Genomic DNA, 14,387 nt, shown 5'->3' with positions numbered 1-14,387 from the left:
GTTGCACAGCATGAAAGAGATCAAGTTTAACTGGAATGACTCCAAACACCGCTTGGAGGAGTAACCTCCAAGCGCAACAGTTGTCGATAGTAAATCCCTGTAAGGTGATTCCGTTTCTTACTAGCCTTTTCCTAATCCCCACGAGTAAAGTCTTGACTCTGGCAAAACCAGTACCTCGTGTTAACTGCCAAGCAAGGACAATGCCGTCCTCATTCATAACAGAAAACAAGGAGTCGAACTGACGAATCCAAAGGCCATTTTGCCATATACCGACATTGCCAGCTACCTTAAACGTGTGGTCAGAAGATAGCCAATTGCCCGTGAAAGATGCCATGCGTGCATTGTACAGTTTTTCTTTCGTGGAATAGTCATAAACAAAGCACTGGCGGATCAGTTTTCTGTTGGGTATTAACTGTGAAATCTTCGGCGTTGTAGATTGAGTTGCTTTGTCCTCTAATGTTCTCATCCCTGCTGGTAATAGTGCTAACGCCCTTATGCGCACTTCTGTGTGATAACTATTCCACATCTCTGTTAAAACTGCTTCCACGTCCCTGTACCTCATCCCAGACGCCGTATGAACAACAATTAATCTGTACAAACGTCGGGTAATACCATACTTGTGCAAAAGAAGGAAAGGGATCAGTTCTACCTGTCCAAACTTCTTTAGAATTTTAGGGTCGTGACCAATTATCCGATGATCATTTCTGCATGCGTACACCCTACTTACGAGTAGCACGTAATGTTCTATGTCTGCGAGCTGCCTGGGATTGTTGTGTTTCCAATCTTTTCCATCTTTCCAGTATCTTGGTTTTAGAAGTTGACCACAGTCGGGACAAGGTAAGCTTCCATGAAAATACTGTAATAACGGATCCCAGATAATAATTCCAGGTAGAAACAAGGTTTCTGTGTTTTTTTGACCCCCAACTTGATGATCATAATGAATCGCGCTTGTCGCAGTTAGCTCTCCTTTCTCATATTGTTTTATCATTTCTGATATGGCTTTTAACAGGCTGGGGGATAGAGGATTACCATTAGTTTCACACGGTACGAATATCATCACCATGCAGAGTAGTAGAACACAGTGCGATTTTCGTAAAGCAACATCCATCCTGGAAAGGAGAAAAAAAAAGAATTTAGCCTGCATAGCAAGCGTTTCCGTACGAACGAAGAGTTCCTTGCCTGGCGGTCGCGCGAAAATTATGCGAGAGAAATTTTTTTTACGTAGTTTGGGGGGAGGGGGGGGAGGGGGCTAGTGAGGGAATGCTTGCCAGCAAACCTCATATTTCGAAAAACCCTTTCGCCCACGAAAGGGACTCCTGATTGGTGCAGCTTGGTCATGTCTGTTAATAAGTATATTAAATTCTATTGTATGACTCGACTCACTCGAGGAAATAACTCGTGAAAATGATGACCTTGGAGGACAATTTCTCAGCTAACTAGGCGAAGATGTTTTTTGCTCGCCACAAAACATAAATTTAGCGCCCGGTGACAAGTTTTTCAGAGTCGTGAGGTATGCTGGCAAGCGTTTCCTTGCGCGGCCAGAGGAACAGATAAACAGATGAACAGAGGCTAAATAATATTTTAGGCAGCTGAATTCCCCTTTTTATGCCTCAAAATACGTCGCAATTTTCGACGAAATTATTATAATATTAATTACTAAAAGCGGGATGATTGTTAGCATAATGCAATTCCAGAGATTTCATTGGCTTAGCTGCCATGGCATATGGGCCTTTATATCATTCCTGAACAATAGCGACCATTAAATTGTCTTTTTTCTTGAAAAGCGAAAACGGCAATATTTCTTGATTATTTTTAATAAATCAGTATCTTTCCACTCGCGCTTGAATATGAGATGATTAGGCGCCTCGTTGGCTTTCTATTATTTCGTTTGCTACGCGCGATCGTGAGAAAATTTCGCGTTTACTTTGGTTTTTCTTTGGTGCGTTCTGTGATTAGTTAACAAAACTCGCGCCATTTTCTCAACCAATGGAAAGCAAAACAAAACAATGGTGCCCCGCTCGCACGCATTTTCCCAAGCTTGGCACTGGTCACATGTATTTGCTTCGAATTGTTATTGGTTCATTGTGTTGTTTGCGTCTGTTGTGATTGACGTCTGTTGCATTGGCCTTTCCACGCTCAATCGAAAACCGCTCTACATGTATATGATCGCCAGCGCATTACTATACTTATTAAAATAATAAGGGATATTGATATTTTATGGAACTATTAATTTCAGCACTTTTTTTTATTACTTTAAATGGAAATCGATAGTTTTGCCTTTAGCTGAGATGTAATAGATAATCACGTAATGAAATTGTTGAACTGATGGGGTATCGAATGGTCTTTGCGATCAGTCACTAGCATGCGAGCACTGCAGTCTTCAGTTGTTGTTTTTTTGGGGGGGACCAGAGCAGTAATCAAATTTTTCTTGCGAGTAGATAGCACTTTAGAAAATACAACTGGTGAGCAGCGATGACTTCGTAAATTTTCTGCTATCAGCAAAGCTCCAGACGTTGTTTTTATTAGAATGCACCTATACTAATAGTCTGAGTGACACCTTCCTAATACGCAACACTTTTACAGCTTATCGCAGTCCTGGTCATGGCATGCACAATAGGCCCTTCTCCAAAATGGCGGCAACAGATTTGAATGAGTTAAAATTGAACTGAATGAAAAGCTGATACCAGCACTGAAAAGAGCACCTTTACTTTAGTAACCTAGCAGAGTTTCAGCATATTAGGTGTTACATCGGCTTAGGCAATGTAAGATGAAATTTGACAAATTTACAGACGTTTGTATGAGACTCGGGGTATACGTTACAAATTTTTCATTTCTCAACTTATATTTTCTCAGCTGATATTAAACCTGATACGCTAAAACTTTGCCGGGGTTGAAAAAGTAAAAGGGCTCTTTCCAGTGCTGTCTAGTGCTGGTATACGTTTTTTATTTTAACTTATTTGAATTTTCGCCCCCATTTTTGAGAAGGTTCTATTGCGTTAACTTATGTTAACTGAAGTTGACATCCAGATTCAAGATTGGAGTTTAAGATGTACCAAAAACCTAAAAAGTTAATTAAACATATTTTAACGAGAACCTGAGCAAGCGAGCAGTTGCGAAAATTTTGCAAACACGAGCAAGCGAGCACTCTAGCAGGGACTGTGGAGGAGTGGGGCTTTTTGGATGGTTTTCGGATGGTTAGCATTATAACAATTGATAAAATACCCATGCACTATACTTCACACTGAAATAAACTTTAATTAGATTGAATCCCTTGTAGGAAAAACACTTCTATCTTTTATCTGTCTTATCTTTTTGCTTATGCTCCGTTCCTGAAAAATTTAGACAGCGCTACTTGGAGTAATAGTCGTGGTTACACACACCTTGGGTTTGGGCCTTCCGGAGGGTAAATGACTTGGGTTCGGTTTAGCTCAGGTTTCATTTTACCCTTGGGGATGCGGTTACACAGTGAAAGAACTCCCGTCAGGGTAAAATATAATTAGATATGATTTCACACTGACCATGCATGCAGTTTGGTGGGAAACGTACATATCGACATGCATGACACAAATCGAGATCTTGTAAGCTTAATTTCGGTGATTCTCCTGCTAATTATTCGACAGTCCTCCATAAATATAGCAATCCAACAGTTTTTTGCGAGAAGACAGCAAAGAAGGCGCAAAGAAATACCCGTTAGTAGGACTCTTCGGTTTGACTAGCGTTCCTATAAACAGATAAACAAAAAGATTACAACTTGATCAACTTCGAAACTGATAGTCTGAAGAGGGAACTCGTGAAAATAAAGAAAGAAATACTCACAGTGATGCACGAAACCCTGCCATGTCACCTTGTGCTACCAGTACAGTAAGCGCGAAATTAGCCAAGCGTATCAGAGGTCAACTCAGAGCATAGCAGGCGATTTCCTGTGTTAGCTACGTTCTGCATGATGATTGGCCAAACCACCTCAGGGAGCAGATAAACCGTACTTTTCAGTTCAGGAACTGTCATGGGAAGTTCTTTTGTTCTCTTTGATGTATCCATGGAAATAACCCAAAGGCAGTTTCGGTTTGGGAAAACCGGTTACACACAAAAACATCCTTACCCGTGGGAAAATGCTAGTTACCCATGGGTAAAAGGGTAAGTGTAACCACAACTAATAAAGTTTCTTTCGCAATAATTGTCTCAGTCGCTGTGAGATACAAACAATAATTACCATAGATTCTAAGATTTTTTTTTTTTTGGTCCAGAATAATTTTGGACTAATATACTTGTAGGTAACTGAAAAGTTATCACTATGGCTTTCGTTAAACATTGGCAAAAGGGCAAGGTCTCCGTTAACAATCCGAAATCTAGAACCCCCGTGGTCTGACCTCTTGTAAGCGACCACCTTCAGTAAGCATTATGGGTGGTCGCTTACGCGAGGTTCAACGGTATTTGTCTGTGTTTTAAAATGGTCTCTTTTAGGGGTAAAAAAAAATTGGGCCACGCCCAGATTGGTCTCCTTTAGGGGTTTAATTCAAAATTTCCCACGAGCATCCCTACCACTTTCGTATTAAAGTCCCCCACCTCGGGTACAAAACCCGCTCCGCGGACCCTGCTCTTTCAATTTTTGTGAGCAAATCGAGCAAATGCCAAATTTTGCGAACAAGTTAACGCAATGTACCTTATCACGGTTTTCGACGCCAATTTGACGAGTAGGCAAACACGTCTTTAAATAACAGTGTTTGTATGGAAATCCGATGTCAAATAATTTTCATAAAACACGCCTTCTGAAAATTCATGGATTGGAAACTTTAGGCAGTATGAAAAAGATTTTACAGAAAATAACTGAGGAATGTAGCTGTGCTAGTGGGGAAATTGAGCTCACAATCGTACAGTTTTGATTTGTTTATTGTATCGAGAAACGTCGCCACAGCAGTTTTGTTATTTCATCTGTGAAATTATAAGTTAACGGTGAAATTTAATTTTGCGCTAAAATTAAGGGGTAATGGTAAGCGATGACTAAAAAACTCGGGCAAAACTTTTTTTTTTCTCTCAGGCAAAACTTATTTTAACAACCAGTGATAATGATAATGATTCCCCGAGAACAAGATTGCCCGTAGGAACAAGATGTGTTCTATCGTAGTCGCCCACTTTCGAAAGTTCATTTATCTTAGAAAGGTGTTGTCCAAGCGTGGACAACTCTCACTTGCCAGTTCTCACTTGCAAGAGCGGTTGGTGTAATAATCATGATATTATCGAATGGGGGCAAAAAATCAAAACCCAAAAAAATCCCCAAGGCTTCCAACAAAACAAAAAAAAATCGCTGGACCAAAAACTAACCCCCAAAAAAATCCCATGTCGACTTTCGGAGCCTTAAAAATTTCTAAAAAGCATTAAAAGATCAAGAGACTACACGAAAAATAAAAACATTAGAAATTGAATGTTTGTGTTTTTGTTTATTCATCATACCATCTGAAGTTTTCTTTTCCGCATCTGGTAGTCATTCTAACAACACCTTGAGACACCCAAGACGCCTGATATTATAACAGCCGCAAAACAAGTTTGGTTATACTTTATTCACAGACAAGACCAGCTCGTGCACTACCACGAAATCTTCAGATTGTTTTGGATACCCAAAACATCCCTACTTAAATCAAGCCACCCAAAAATGTCCCAGAATGAAAAAAATTTCAAACCCAAAAAAATCCTTCGATCATCCCCGTCACTTCAAATCCGGAGTACCCCCGTGGGATTCTGCGCTACCGATGAAGGTAATTTTTTTTATGAACTGTCACTACACTATAACTTAAGAAAGTTGATCTCTCCCTGAAGGAAATTGGCAGTAATTCCAGTGCTGCCGAGATTCTGTTTTTGCCCGTTTCTCGTAACCAGTTTTTGAAGCAATTGCTTTGGGAACCGCGTGCCGTACTGATACTATTACTGATACTCTCGCACTTTTTTCAGATGGACTTGGAGCGAGATTAAAAGGATCATGTTGTTTCAGATAACATACTTTATTTCTTAAATACATTTAATTCTTAGCGTCTCGTATGATATGAATCATAAATTACAATCATTAAGCTTTACAAAATTAAAATATATCGTTTATAGGATTTTATGCTCCTGGCCCCGGTTGTTCAAAGAGCGGATAACTCTATCCAGTGGATAAATCGCTATCCAGCGGATAAAATGTATTCCAACCAATACATTTTATTCTCTGGATAACGACATATCCGCTGGATAAATTAAAGTTATCCGCTCTTTGAACAACAGGGGCCTGCCCAAAACAATGAACGCTATTGCAGTACGCGCGCATTCGGATCCCGAGGCGTGTCCGAAAAATGTATGTGGTATGTGACATAATTATTTTTTTCGCGGCGTTTGGGAAAAGGATGAACTGCTGGGCGGACACGAGTCCTGCATATACAAGTGAAATAAATGTAAATAGGCTACTTACACTCAAACAGGGAAATCTCCAAGCTGTTGTTCAATTCTATTAAAGGGCTGGCCAAATGCTTTATTCTTGGTGACAGAAAGACACTTATCATCTATGATCGTTGTGGTAAACTGTCGTTTAAAACATTGGAATATCGCGTGATTTATATAATCACGTACTGCTAACAGCAATCAGTCTTCACGGTTGTGTGGGTTTGTTTGATCACGCCTTAGTTTGCGAAACACGGTTTTGAGATATCACGGGGTGGATTAGATCAGGCAGACGTTTCTCAAGTGTTGAGTACATTTCTTTTCTGCGATTGATTACTATAAAGTTCGCATCCTTCTACAATGTCACAAAAATATCTTTGTATTTTGGAAAGTTTTGAGAAAAAATTTTTTTTCCAACCCGTTTTTTATTCCCTGTTTTGGCTGAGATCAAAATCTTATCTCTATAATGGTTTTGCAAGATGGGTTAATTGTACAGCAAGAAATGTCTAGCAACGCCCCCAATAAAAATGTAATAATCAGCCAGTGAATGGCTATTATTCGTAACGTTTAACATACTTATAGCACCTGAAAAGTTCAAACCACACACACAGTCTGTTGTTGTATCTTCGTTTTCGCATGAAATTAAACGAACCAATTTGAAAATGTCTGCTTGACCATATCTTTCAATGATCGATAACGATCAAGAGACAGCTGTCGTAAGTGCACATGCTATCGAAATACCGTCATCAGTTTTCAATGGATTTCGGCTCACTGTGCAAGAGAAATCAGTCATACTTCCGCTTACAGGTTTGAAGTAATTTCCGCAAATGTTACGCGAATAAGTAATTTCATAACAAATCAGGCGATTTCCCAAGCAAAACAATTTTTGCATAGCCAAGTAAAAATGGGAACTTATACTTTTAAAAGGTCGTTGATCAAGCCAATCGAACGTCAAATGCAATTAGGGCAACCCGGCATTAAAATTAATCGCTGAGGGAACATTCGGCAACAAAAGACTGTTACACGGCTGTTAGGTTTATGTTCATTTATTGCGATTGTAGACAAACACCAACGGTTTCTTCCGATCACGCCTAAGTTTGCGAAACAATTATCTAAATATATCAAGTCCGAAAACGAGAGTTGCGAGAATCTTGCGAAAAAAAAATACTGCGAAATAGCATGAAATCAATCGTCATCCGCTCCCTAAGCTTCCTTCCATTCTGATTGGCTGACAAGACTTCGATTGCACACACCTTTTTAGACAACCATGCTTTTGGGGACCTTCGAATTTATTATAAAAAGACTTGTTGCCATTCACTTTGAAATCAGTTAACTCAACTGAAGTCTCAAATCACACCGGATCCTCACGACAGAAGCAACTTCTTTGAAATCTCACTTTTTTTAACCAGAAGCACTACTATTTATGAGGTAAGATTTTATAATTTTCTGTTGGTTATCCGAATCAGGTTTAACAAGAGAGCCTACCCCCTTCATCGTCTTTTTGGTTCAGTTTTCACACGAGGGTTATATGACACTTGAACCAAGTGTTAGAACTTATCGTTCAAGCGAAGTGCGATTCCTCGAGTGGGGAATTCGGGGGATTTATTTTTAAAACTAAGATTTAACATATAACACCACTTGAATGAATGACTCAATGAAAGATCACCATAAATTATCGTGAAATCCTTTTTTGTTGTTGCCGCTGTTATTGCTATATATCGAGGTAATGAGCTTCACCACGAGTTTCCTGCATGGGTCGGAACTCATTAAAATTTAACCGGTGTTAGGGGACGTGAAAAGAATGCGCGTTTACGACCAAAGAAACATAACAAACCTGTACCCCGCTCAACTTACTTCCATTAAAGCAGGCACTTCAAAAACCGAATTTCATTGAGCCATTTATGTCAAAACGTATGTACACTCTTTTACGCACCAGGGGAAATTCACCTTGACGTTGTTTTCGAAGTGTCAGCTTCATTACGCACAGTCTTAGCTATTAGCTACACTGAATAGCTTTGAATAGCTTTGAATATCGTATCAATTGTTGAATGAAGATAACAAGACCTAAATTAACGAGATTGAATGAGGTCAAACCGTTCAAAATACCATAAAAATAACTGGAAAGAGTTTTCCGAAAGAAATTAAACATGAAAAGGACAACGAAACCGCTTTCTGTGCTAGGAACAGGAACAACAATTTAAAACAATCAGAGCGGTATGTCAGTGAACGCGTGCGTAATGGAACACTGTATTAGATAACAATTATTCACCGCAGTGGAGGTGTATAGTGATGGATATTTACCGAGCCGCGAACAGGCGAGGTATTCATCACTTTTACCGACACTGAGGTAAATAATTATTTTAGTATATACCACCACACAAGCTGATTAAGAAGTGGACCAAAAACTACTTTTTTTTTGACAATATACCGACAAATGGTGGGAAATTTTAAAATCTCACGCGCCGTGTGGTAAGCGATTTCTTATTGTAGAAAATTCCGTCTCGTTTTCTTACGGACAAATAAATTTTCTGGAGGCTCTTGTTTAGTTTGCTACGTGTCTTTTCTTCGATTGTTGTGTGAAATTTGTCCTGTTGTTTAACGCATAAGATGTTTCATTCTTTACATTGTAATTATAGTGCTCGACAATTACTTTTATTTTTCGCCTTCAATATGAGGTTTGAAAGATTAAATAACTTACCATGTAATGCCGCCAAAACAAACTTTTTTGCCATTTTCGTATTTTTTGCAATAGCCGTCTCTTTTATCGAAATATTTTCCTCTTAAGTGACCGTGGCGAAACGGAAAGCCATCTTGTTTCTCTTCGGCTGCTCGGGGGTGAATAGTACGGAATAGTACTTGGCTAATCACCTCCGAGCTAGCCAATCAACGCGCGCGAAAAGCACTATTCACTTGTGTGGTATATAATAATAATAATAATAATAATAATAATAATAATAATAATAATAATAATAATAATAATAATAATAATAATAATAATAATAATAATACTAATAATATATTATTCTTTTGCCGCAATGACCTCAACTGCGAACAAAATGTTAACAAAATCTTCAAATTTCTCTTTCCAGCCATGGCAAACGCGTATCCCTCGTCAAAAAGAAAACAAGTTTCCAATATTACACCTTTGGCGGTTTCCGTTAGAAAAACAGCCACCGAAATGCCCATACCTTGGGACGAGATCGCCCCTCCAAGGGTGTCGGAATGGCTTAATGTGTACGCCAGCGCCAACAATACATCTAGGGATATTCTTCTTGGCAGCATTTTCCCCACTGTAGCCTGTCTGATGGGAGCAACGAACATAAAAGTGGATTGTAAGTTGCGCCACGAGCACGTTAATTTGTTCATGCTTTGCCTCTCTCCGCCTGGCTCGGGAAAATCTCCGGCCTTCCAAAACGGCTGTTCGCAACCCGTACGTCTTCACGTGGAGGATCAGGCTTCCACCAATCTATTCGTGGATGAGTTCACGGAAGCTGGTCTTTTCCGACAGCTCCAGTCCAGCCTGGGCCACAAGGCCATTGTTGGAAAAGAGGAAGTATCCCAGTTCCTGGAGCAGATTCTTGGAGTGAAGGAAAAGAGTCGACTTGACGTTGAGAGGCTAATTACCCTCTACGACGGTGCAACTTGGGTTTACACCAAAGGAGACAAATCTAAGCGACAGGTAATTGAACTTGTTTGGTCATTTGTACTCTGAAATCTTAAAAATAGCTTTCCTATAATTATTGGTATAATGTAGACTAAGGATCATGAAATGGCTCACATGTGAGGCTAAGGGACATACCATGACTGAACTTACACCAAAGCAGGAGCCCACTAATGGGCTCCTGACCAAAGATATTTTAAAGTGTATCAGAGACCATAAAGTCCCCTCAAAACAACTAATTAGCGCTGCGTATGCGTGTGTGCCTGCCCCTATAAAAGTAGTTGTTTGAAGATTTATGGCATGTTCTATCACACTAATTAGATGGATTCATTTTGATGCATCTGTCTACTTTTGGCTAACTTACGGCTAGGACACTGGTCAGCGGTTATATTTTTGAAAGTAGGTATTTTTTAGGGTATAATATTGTAGTGTTTCGTTCCAATTATTCAAATTTCCCACGGCTTTCGCACTCACTTAAGTGAAATAGTTTTCCCTGGAGGGTGAACGTTTCCTATTTCCAGACGTCTTTCCACGGAAATGTAGGACACTGATATGACCAATCGATGATATGGATATGCATAGTTGATATCTAAATTTACTTTGTTTTCTTCTGCATTGTAAAGGTCATCCAGAATCCCGGTGTGTCTATTGTGGGCTACAGTCAGCCGGAACGTTTCTACCCCATCTACGCCCGATTAAAGGAAAGAAGAGATGGGGCCGTGGATAGGATGCTTATTTATCAGCCTAAACCACAGCGCCTCACAGCTGCTGAAATCAAGACTTTCATAGGCCGCTTAAATCAATTAGCTGTCAGGGACCTGAGGTAAGCCGCCTGATTTATTACATGTTTTACTTTATCTTTCTTTCTTGTTCGTTATAAAGGCAAAGGGGAATAGCTACTGTTTCTGATCCATTACAGTTTCCATAAATTAAGAAATTTTCAAATACTATGGCTTTCGAATACGTGAAAGCGTTATTGGAGAGTTGGCAAATATATGCCGGAGACCCTCCCACAATTTTTGAAGTCTTCTTAAGATAAATTTAAGCAAAATAACGTGAAGTCTAAACCGCTTGCAATTAAAAAAAAAAAAATCAGAAACCCTCTGGCCTATTTTAGTCACGGTCATTCTGAAGAGTACTTCCATACAGTTAACAAATTAATGACGAGACTAGGGAATACCTTATTGCCCCAGTCTAGACTGTCTTCTGTTTCTTGCTTGCACTGATTGTGACTTGTTTCCGTCATTTATTTGTCTTCTCTAGATCTGTCTACGAAAATATCTATACCTTCTGTCACGACGAAAACGATGTAATGACATTAACGTTGGATGCAACAGGAAATGAGGCGTTTGAACAATTTTTAGACAAGATTACCCACAAGCTTAATAAGCAGTGGGAGGAGAATGACGGAGCAACAGAAGACGTCTCAAAAGACGACAGGCACGTGTTGAGGCTAGCGGCGGTCATGCACGTGTTCTACGGGCAGCTTCTCAATAAGTTAGATCGTCTTCCAGCATCGTCACCACCTTCCGTTGTGAGTGCGGAAACATTAAAGCGGGCCATTGCTTTGACACACTACTTCGCAGAGCAACGAAAAGTTCTTGATCAGGTACTTACAAATATTAAGTAATGTAAGTTATGGATTGAGTTGGCTTAGCGCGCCTTAGCTTAAGGGGCCGTTCATCATTTAAACCAAAGAAAATGTGAACATATAAACCACCCAATTACAGTCAATCTAACTAGTAACAAGGGATGTGCATGCATAAAGTAAATGCGAGACCCTCCTCCATGAGCTCTCAAGGAAACCCTGTGTAAGAAGAAGCTAAATGTAACCGTTTGAAACAGTAGCAAGAATTTTAATCAACCCACCCTGCCTCCTTCCCCCTTCCCTATATTTCTTACCTATAGTACCCCCTTTAATTTCGGACACGCTAAGTATCTAGGACGTTAGAGGACAAAGTTTACTGATTAGTTATAAATCGGATAAGCGAAAACTGTGCTATGAATTGTTGGATCTTAAATATCGAGTTTTCAACCATTGCCACTCGTATTTGTTTTTCTAATCTGTAGGAAATTTTAGAAGGAGGGTGAATGAAATTAACAATGAGACTGTAGATTCTTTATTTATTATATAAACACCAATGAAATACCAGTTGAGCTTTCGCGCGAATACATGATATCTTCACACGTGTTCTTTTCACATGTGAAAATATCACCTGCTGCTATGGTTACATAATAAATCGCGCCTTTTGCAATGATTTGGTATTTCATTGGTGTTTATATAATACCTATTTCACTCGTTCGCATGTTTTTCATCACTCGAAGAGAAATTTCGTATTTCCTCGCGGTCATGTAATATCCTCTATATATCTGCTACATGCGTCGAAGTTACTTTCGCATGCCAAGTATGACACATGAATTGCTTTGTCGGGATTTAAGACACGTATCATGTAGGACTGATGTGGTTGAATTGTTAAATTTTAGTTGCAGGTTGGAAATGAGCAAGAAGGGCGGAACGATAGTAGGGAAGACACAAAAACCATCGCAACAAAAGTATTGACGTGCCGTGGTCCTTTTGTGACTGTGAAACAAGTCCAAAGCTCTATCAGCGGATGCAGGCGGCCACTGGCCGCAACAGTTTTAGAAGTAATGGCCAATCTAAAAACTGACGGACTAGGGACTGTCATAATGGTCGATAGAAGCAATGTGTTTTATAAGCTTCTACCATTTCGCGCGACTGCAGAGGGCCTCCAGATTTACAATGTCACCGCAGAAATGTACCGTCAGCATTTCACGGCAAGAGCGCATATCAGTTGTGTCTCTCGAGAGCTCTTCAATAAGATGCTCGATAAGTCGCCTGACAAGGAAGAACTCGAGACAACTTATGGAATTACTGAAGAGGGGGACGATGATTAGTTATGAGACTTTTTCGCGCTAGACTGATAAAGGGAGTAAATTTAAGGACCCAAATAGAACACGTAAACTCTGTTTGAGAGCAATTAATTAATGAAAACGTTTCATTTCTTTCCACTGATTTTGAACCAGTAGGGTAACTGCCGATTTTTATCTTTCATTGAACAGCGTAAAACGAATGACGAATGAAACACGTTCATTAATCATCGTTATTATTAATACAAAAGTACATGTATGGAAATGAAAATGCATTGCTAAAGTTGTTGTGGTTGTTGAGTTGCAATAGTGTGTAACAGTCCGTAATAGTGCGGTAAGTTATTTATAGGCTTTGATTAATAACGTGGGAGCGAGTTTTTGCCAAATAAACAAGATGTGAAGACAGTAGATTTATTCCTTGCCTAGTGTCTCCATTCCTTCCAAAGAATTTTTAGCTTAAAGGTGGGCAACAGGTTTGTCAGCTGTCTTTTATGTTACCCGTAGTGTGGTAGGGGAAGGGACGTAGTGGTGGGGCCACTCGCCTTCCACTAATGTGGGTTGAGTTTGTTGTTGGTTATCTTCTCTGCTCCGAGAAGTTTTTCTCCGGGTACTCTAGTTTTCCACTCTCCTCAAAAATCAACATTACCAAATTCCAATTCGGATCCACCACTTCGGAGCTTCCCGGGTATATATCATGATTATTATTACCCTCAAATTATGTAGAGTATAAAAAAGCTGTTTGCTTATTTTTTGTACTCCCCCTATGAAAGGAGTGCACAATTTTGATATGTAGTTCCGATACAGCTGCCTTGTATACAAAAATAACGTTGACTTTATGCTTAAAGTATAAACATGGCTTATTGAAGATATCTATATAAATACATAAAGCAGGTGTAAATATCCACCTTACATCAGCTTTACACAGTGCTAATACACGTAGGCTGGCGTAAAACTCTACCTTACACCGGCTTTACACAGTGCTTAAAGGCTCGTAAAGGAGTCTCACTACTCTAGCTTTAAGTGTAAGCGTAAAGGTAGTGTAAAGCTTACATTTACGTTATGTAAATGTGGCGTAAAGCTTCTTAAACTGGAATTTCACGGCAGATTTATGCAAACATTACGCCAACTTAAATTGGCCTTTTCATGCTGTAGACCGCGGGGCATGCTACCTCGTAAATTTTTTTATTTTAATTCTTCTATAATTACGAAAAAATACATTAAAAAACAAACGAGACTTTTAATTCCAATTGCTCAGTGCTGTTTCTATTGTACAAAAGCTGATAAACATTTATAATTTGCATTTTTACTGCAAAAAGGGGTGGGGACGGGACTAAAAGCCCTCAAACCCTCCCTCTGGGCGGTCCCTGCCATCCTACAGATCCTTCTCTTCCTCCCTTTTGTTACTCATCCTGCTGATATTGTTCCCACTGAT

The 14,387-nt window shown here is 39.5% G+C and overlaps 1 protein-coding gene across 1 annotated transcript; it reads left to right on the top strand.

Moving 5' to 3' along the window:
• Positions 1-9,481: 9,481 nt before the first annotated feature.
• On the top strand, positions 9,482-12,998 carry LOC146472602 (uncharacterized). Its single transcript, XM_085119479.1, has 4 exons — positions 9,482-10,084; positions 10,690-10,889; positions 11,330-11,675; positions 12,551-12,998. Exons 1-4 carry the CDS (start codon positions 9,497-9,499, stop codon positions 12,980-12,982), a joined length of 1,566 nt encoding a protein of 521 aa, XP_084975605.1. The 5' UTR covers positions 9,482-9,496; the 3' UTR covers positions 12,983-12,998.
• Positions 12,999-14,387: the final 1,389 nt, after the last annotated feature.

This window comes from Pavona decussata, unplaced genomic scaffold (genome assembly GCF_977016875.1).
Source record: "Pavona decussata unplaced genomic scaffold, jaPavDecu1.1 SCAFFOLD_98, whole genome shotgun sequence".
NCBI classification, from domain to species: Eukaryota; Metazoa; Cnidaria; class Anthozoa; order Scleractinia; family Agariciidae; genus Pavona; species Pavona decussata.
Note: the sequence above shows the minus strand (reverse complement) of the source record. Positions and strands in the feature narration are given on the sequence as shown.

What these genes read in the sequence shown, in the direction of transcription:
- LOC146472602 (XM_085119479.1), top strand. Translation starts at nt 9,497, where the DNA reads ATGGCAAACGCGTATCCCTCGTCAAAAAGAAAACAAGTTTCCAATATT. An exon ending in GAGACAAATCTAAGCGACAG is followed by an intron (nt 10,085 to 10,689) that starts GTAATTGAACTT and finishes TGCATTGTAAAG; the next exon opens with GTCATCCAGAATCCCGGTGT. An exon ending in AACGAAAAGTTCTTGATCAG is followed by an intron (nt 11,676 to 12,550) that starts GTACTTACAAAT and finishes GTTAAATTTTAG; the next exon opens with TTGCAGGTTGGAAATGAGCA.